General features: G+C 38.5%; 1 protein-coding gene across 1 annotated transcript in view; it reads right to left on the bottom strand.

The window, feature by feature from the left end:
- Positions 1–3,816: 3,816 nt before the first annotated feature.
- Positions 3,817–7,500, bottom strand: part of LOC138006685 (galanin receptor 2a-like) — a 4,615-nt gene continuing 931 nt past the window's right edge. Inside the window, exon 1 of the mRNA XM_068853158.1 lies at positions 3,817–7,500. This exon is cut by the window's right edge and continues 931 nt beyond it. Within this exon, the coding sequence (XP_068709259.1) occupies positions 5,153–6,040 (888 nt within the window). The 5' untranslated portion in view covers positions 6,041–7,500 and the 3' untranslated portion in view covers positions 3,817–5,152.

The following is a 7,500-nucleotide window of genomic DNA, read 5'->3' as shown; positions in this document are numbered from 1 at the left end:
GAATGGCGTTTTAGTGGATCCTTAAATAAAATGTACCCTTATGGAGCTCAATAATGGAAAGTCAGTTGGATAAACTAGGCAGGCGGTGAAAAACCAACACCTGGAATCTCAAAAGCGACTAGTAATGGACTTCGACAACAATCTATCGCCCGTCGAGCCGAAATCAAAGTGAGATGTATTTCTAAAATAATATTTAACCAAGTGTGCTGTTATATAGAACACTGAAACCAAATGGAAAATTCTCTGGTAACTTATGACAGAGAAGGATTGAACGAATCGAACTCCTTACGTGGATCTGTGATCAACTCTGCACAGTCTTCAGGTAAAAAAAATAATTGGAAATGTAACAGCCAAGAATTATTTGAAAGAAAGCTTGTCGTGTATTTTGTGCTTCATTATTCAAGAAAAAGGTTCTTCATGGAAACGGTTTGATCCTGAAATTTAGTTTTTTGCAATATTGCGCATATATGACACGATTGAGTTTCTTCTCTTCACGCACGTAATGAAATAGAAAGGGTTTGTGCCTCTTATATAGCAAATATGTTGTTTGTTTCAAAAAATTGTTCGCTGGAAAAGGTGGCCTTTATGAATTCATCATGTTTTATGATATGCGAGCTTAACTGGATAGTTTTTATGGCAATAGTAAAGCATATTCTTGTCAAAATGAGGTTAGCGTCTTTCTGGTGTGTTAACTGAATTAAATCGTGAGTTTGTATTTGCCGTCTGCCGCGTAACCTTGATTTCCACTCTCAAAATTACCTCCAGAACCTACTTTTTGCGTAGAATAAGCTTTTAGAATGATGTTCTTGTTTTGCATAAAGCAAGCTAACAAAATATGTACCTTGCTGAGTTCGCATTTGTTAGCGTTAATAGTATTTTCGGTCCGATGCTTCTGTTTTATGAGGGGTATATTGTTTTGGTCTCCCATCCAAACACTAACCCCGCTGGACGGGACTTAATTTCAGTGAACTTGGTATTCAGCCCAGAAGCCAATGTTTCTCGCTTCTCTTTTATTTGTTATTCTTCAGAGACTGGAATGCTGTACCACACAATTCAGTGCCTTCTGATTTTCTGTAACACGTACCACAGGCAACCTAGTGTATGCTTCACGGAAGCATCTCGTTCAATTTAATTATTGTTTATTCCTGTTAAATTACGGCCGTTCAAAAATTACAGCAGTCCTTTCTCATCGATTTCTTATCATTCATTTTACCCGTCGAAGACTGCAGTTCGGGCAGTCGAAAGCTCGTAGTTTTTTAATCATTTTAGCCAGAGATCGTTTTTTAAATTTTAACTATGTTCCATCCTGGCTGCGGCCCTTCAATATTTTCACTTTCCATATTACTGCAAAACACCATCTACATTGTTGTTGGAGATACAAAGTGTGCATTTTCTATTATTGTGTTATTGTTAACTAGATAAGTTGAGTTGCAGTACTTTCGAATAAAAAAATTACAACTACTGTTGGGTGTTTTGGAACTCTGATACAAATCTGTAAACTATGTATTATATTGACTGTTTCGTTGGCACTTTGCGATAGCTACTACTATTTATAGGATTTAAGTCTCCTTCTAGAATTACATTACGGGTCCATTTGAGGCAACACTCAACTTTGAAGCCTCTTGTGAAAGATCTTTAACTCCGTTTTCCCTCGTCATTCGCGGCTTTAAACTCATTGCATCATCAATGCCTGTAAAGATACACTCTGGACACACATGACAGAATGCGCAATACTATTTAGATTTCAGAGAACTGGTTATATTTCTAAGGATTTTGGTAGTCCTCTCAAGTGTCACTCGACGGTACAGATCGTGTAAGATGATCAGTGACGATACTGACCTGTACATGCAAGTTAAAGGTGACCCTGTACTTTTATCTTTACCTAAAATTATATACTAGCCCAATATTAGCGATATGAAATTAACTAATAGGTACACAATTTACTGTGGCCATAATAATCCTCTGAAAACTAAGAACCCAAAAGTTGTTTTTCAGTAGCTGTGTACCAGCAGGAAAATCCTTCAAGCTCTCCTCTGGATAAGAAACTATCCAGAAGATGCAGGTTGAAGATGAGATTTAAACTTGACAGGGATTTATCCATTTTCTGGATAGCCGTCCTTCCCCCACGGCGCTCTCAATCCACGTGTGTGACTTTGTAACACTTCCCTTTGCAAACACACGGTTGAAAACCTACAATGCTGCGTTACACAACGAATAGTTTGATCTGTAAGCCGGCACATCTAAGTTTAATAGATACTATACGCAGATTCGTTAGTTGAGAGCTATGAGTATCACTAGATGTCTGTAAGCTAAACAAATTGAATCGAATAAAAACAATAGAAGCCAACTGAATCTCATTGTAATCAAGTTGTCTTTATGGTCTTTTGAATAAAATCAATTCACCTGAGATTTTGTTCATAATTTCCTCTATCTCGAGGCAACAGATACATTCCTTTTCTTGCTCTTCGGCTCCCAGTTCACGGCAAAAAAAACCACGGCTGCACCAAGTCGTATTTTCCCTTCTTGAGTCTTCCCTTTCGGTTGCTTCCTCTTCCTCGGATCCTGAACTTTCTCACATAGGTTCAAAAGAATTTGGTTCAAGTTCCGTCATAACTTACTTGTATTATTAAACGACGAAAAAAGATTACCATGTTGAGACTTACACGATGGCAGAAGATTTAGTGTAAAGTGGAGACTTGCTTGTGCTCAATGACGTCACAACATGGCGGCAGACATTTCTTTCTTTGGAAGTAACCGGAAGAAAAAACAAACAAAATAGATTTCGGGCAAATCCAAGACCTTTCAGAAAGAAAACGATTTTTCCTGATTTTTTTTATGAAAAGGAAGTTATATTTCGACAATAATAAGACAGAAAAAAACATTGGTCTTCTGGTGTTCAGTTCTCGTTTAACGATCCTTCTCGACGAGTGAGTAATAAAAATCGTACAAACGAGCCAACCATAAAATAATTTGTTTATAACATAAGTAAAGAAATCATAAATTTAAAGAGGTAGTGTTTATTGTGAGGCTATCAAACCACTGAACGAGAGTGGCAAACAAATTGCAAAATATTTTGAAATAAAAGAAATATTTATCTTCCACACCTCGCTTGAATACTTTTAAAACTTTCTGAAGTACAGTTTTTGGAGAAAATTAAAATAAAATAGCAAAAACTTTGAAAATCATACACCCGTCGTCCGCCATGTTTACAAATTTGACTCATGCCATCGGCGCACAGGCCGCCCGAGCCAAAGCTCAAACAATTACTTGCCAATCAGAACTTAAGGCGATAATTTTTCACTGGTGAAAACAATATCTGTCCCGGGTTCGAATCCTAGACTGTGCATCATATTTTGGTTGAGTTTGTTGATTCTCTTTTATGCTTCGAGTGGTTTAATTTTCTCCTGGTACTCCGGTTTTCCCTCTCCCAAAAATACCATCATGTATAATGTCCATACTAGTAGTGCCTCGCCGCAAAATACACATGATCAGGAGCCCATCACCCGGAACGTGCAACTTAACTATACTTGTGCAACGGCGTTTTCACAAGTAAGGTTATTTTTAGATTGAATTTCCCGCTAATGAGACTCCCACAGGAGCCCGATGATCAATTACAAGAAATTCAGCTGACGTCATAGGGTCACCGAGCCGTAACTGACTTTGTTTTTTGACCTAATTCCCTGGAAAGGCTAGTCTAAAAATAAACCTACTTGTGAAAACGCCGTTTCACAGACGCTGTATGGAAGTTGCACGCTCTAGGATGGGCTCCTGACATGATATTCAAATAAGAGGGTCTCAACGGGGTAGTGGCTTTTACGGCTAACGGCTAAATTTTAAGCATTTTTAGGGCTAACGGTCAAATTATTTTTTCTCGTCACGGTTAACTGGAATTTTATTAATTAATTACCATCGTTCTACATTATAATATAATAATTAACTGGAAATGTAATAGTTAATTTCCATTGGTGTGGAGGACGGAGAAATCATGAAAAGTATAGAGAACTTTTGCGAGAGCTGTCAAAACGTCAAGGCGGCTGTCAAGTCTGTCAAAGTGCGTGGTACCGTCCATTTCAAAGATACATTCACCATTTCCGGTGTTGTCAAATGACAGTTTTGTAATTAGCCGAATTATTTGAACGATACGTGAGTTCTTTACAAGACAATTGAAGCCCTTAAATTGCGCTGATATTCTTTTTTACGGTTAACGGATTTCAATTTTATTCACGGCTAACGGTTAAATTTGAAGCTTTTTAACGCCTAACGGTTACATTTTTGGCCCTTTTACGGCTAACGGTTAAACCCCATTAAGACCTTCAAATAAAGATCATCATCATCAACATACAGTTAATCCCTTATTCACTAGCTATCGAAAATACAATTGTTTTCCTGCTCTGGAAGCATAACCTGATCAAAGAAAAAAAAAATGCTTGCTCCAAGTCAAAATATTTTTTTCCGGATCAAATCTCTGTCGGGTTAGAGATTTTCCCTTTTTTAGATTGTAAACGCCAACGGTTTTATTACTGTTCGACGGATATTAGTTGTAACTTTTGAACGTGACTAACAATTTTCTCGCCTATTCTTTACGCTTTGATTCAACTGCAGAGGCCGATCCTTGTGCATCAATACAAATCATGGATGACCATACGCTCTTTCATCATAATGGTCGCCAGTTAAAATCATTTACTTTACTTTTTTAATTTTATTTTTATTTTTTATTTTTCATTCTAACAAGCTTTCCTAACATCACTACGATGAGCAAACGAGTACAATGATTAATGGCCACAAAAGAGCGAAAAGTAGGCCGCCATTGATGAATTAAGCTCTCTTCCGTGGTATCTTATCTTACACTAGAATTCGACGAGGCTGGGGTTGTCTTAGTATGGGCAGAGGAGAAAGCTTAAATTATTTTTTTCCAGTCGCTGATATCGGAATTGAATCCAGCAGTTTGTAAGCAGTATCCCTTGGATTTCGAAGTCAATTGACTGACTGAGTACAGCTCTTCTCTTTCCTGTTCAGACTATGATTGCTCTTTGTACTGAGAACTTTTTCATAACTAATTAATGCAGCAGCCATTTTCGGAAGAGCGGTGTCGAAAAGTTAAGTAATGTTTTGTTATTTGTCTACCCATATTAAAAGCAGTCCTTCCTATGTTTTAAAAACAAGTCGGATGACGGCAACAACCGAAAAAGTGTTCACAAAATCCTTTCACATTTTCCCCGTAAATTCCATACAGGATTGGATCTAAAACCGTGTTTACCAATATAAGAATTTGGCAAGCTCGCCAAAGATATCCTGCGTCCATGAGCTGAAAGTACATCAACGTTCGGACAATGATAAAAGGCGCCCAGCAAACGGTAAACGCCACAGTTAAGGCGGCAAGCGTTTTGCCAATCTTTTGATGCTGAAGAGACGACATTGTGTTCGTAATGCTTCGAGTCGGGGCGACTCTTGATCGCAGAGTATGGAAAATGGTACACTGGGCATAAATCATGTATGTCAAGGGAACTAGGAAGATGCACACTGCGTGAAAACTGTAGTACACTTGTTTTCCTAAAACTCCGAAAGAAGCATTGTTACAAACCAATGAACCACTTGCATCCATATGAACATCATAGGCGTAAAGCAAAGGGCATCCAGTCATTAAGCTCGCCGTCCAAATGGCCAATAGCTTTTTGCTTGCGCCGTCGGAATCGCCAGTTCTAGTTTTGAAGGGCGTCACTACCGCCTTACGTCGCTCAAAGCTTATAGCCGCAAGGGTCATGATTGAGGTATTGTAGCATGCCTCAACAAGAAAACCTTGAAGCTTACAGGTAACAGTTCCGCCAAGCCAGGTCCAGGCAAAATTGATGCAATTCAATATACTCAGAAGTGTAAAGGCTAAATCAGAAAAAGCCAAGTTTGCGATGAAACCTTTTATCGAAGATGGTCGCCTCTTCATCGTCCTGTAACAGGTGCGTAGAACTGCAACGTTTCCCACGACCGATAGCAGGAACACCACAGAGTAAAACGAGACGAATGAAATAACAATATGCCTTTGCATCCTTCAGCAGACCCTTCTAACAGGCGCCTTTGTTAGAAAGTACTGAGCAGTGCAGCTTGTTTTTATCGAAAAGTTATGACTTATGTGTATAGTTGCTGCTTTCTCCGTCTGCCTTTGGGTCTCAACGGAGGCAACTTGATTATCATTATTTTAAAATTGAGTTTGAAACGTAAAAAGGATTACAAAGTTTATTGCATTCAGGCAAATTCCAAAGCGAGGCTGAATGGAATCATCTTACTTTTGAAGATTAGCTCTATCAGTTCGTGTTAAAAGTACAGCTAATTACTTTTGCTATTTAATGTCGTAATAAGTATTCTGCTAAAGGCTTTAGGCTTAAAAGGATAAGTATTGGATTTCGTTTCGCCACTCACAGCGAACTCAAGACAGTGCTTGCTCATATTATCAATTTTGTTTCAGAGCTGCAAATAGCTTACAGCTGACTTTAAAAACAGTTTTCATGCATACATATTTATTTGGAATTTATTAAAACTAACTTCTTTTTTTGGGGAAAAAAAGTGCAAGTGCTTAATTATTTGTTTTTATTTTTTTAAATTTATTCATTTAATTTTGAAATTCTTTGCACTATAACGCGCAAACCATCGGAAAGAAACGAATAATTTTCTTTGTGGCCATAGAAAGAAACTCTGGTCATGCTAATGAATGTCAGCTGAGCCAAAAAAACATGACCAGAGTCCAAAAAATGCTTTATTGGTAGCTTTTAGTTATAACATCTGCTTTCACCCATCTCCGCAATGAAATTAAAGCTTCATTTTTTCCCATTCGATCCATTCTCAACCACTGAAACAAGCCATTCCCCGGACAGGTTTCGACTTTAATGTCTCTTGAGGGGAATTTACTGTAACAGTTTCAGCCGCAGTACAGTTTTCAAGACAGCGTTAATTTTTGGATGAATTCATGCAAGCCTGCATAGCAGGCGGTTTGGCGAATTTTAAGCGCTTCTTTCCTCCGGGGTTCGTTTTGAATATGGCCGAGCGAAAACCTGGACCGAAGTCGAACGGTAACGTGAGGAAGGAGGGGCCGAGGAGAAGTTAAAGAATAGATAACCGCCTGCAATCAACCCCTCAACCTTTTGGAAACCTCCTTTCGCCCACGGACGGAGAAAATATCGTTCCTGGTTGGCTGATAAAGTGTCAGAAAAAATCCGCCTGCGAGTCAAAATTTCTTGCTCCAGTTCCATAAAAATGTAAAGACAAAACAGAGCGGAAATCTGCGGATTTTATGGTGTTCTTAAATAAGTGCAGAAAGACGTAAATCACTGATAAATGAAGTTGACATGACCAGCCAAATGTACTCCGCATTTGTAATCACATCTTTGAGAAGTATCATCGGTGACCAGATCAAAGAAGGCTCACGGCAATCTTGTTGTATACAATGAGCAGCTCCAGCTAGTTTTCGAATCGGCAGAAGATGCACTGGACAAGGTATTTCTCAAAGTGATG

Source organism: Montipora foliosa, chromosome 6, assembly GCF_036669935.1.
Source record: "Montipora foliosa isolate CH-2021 chromosome 6, ASM3666993v2, whole genome shotgun sequence".
Classification (NCBI taxonomy): domain Eukaryota; kingdom Metazoa; phylum Cnidaria; class Anthozoa; order Scleractinia; family Acroporidae; genus Montipora; species Montipora foliosa.
Note: the sequence above shows the minus strand (reverse complement) of the source record. Positions and strands in the feature narration are given on the sequence as shown.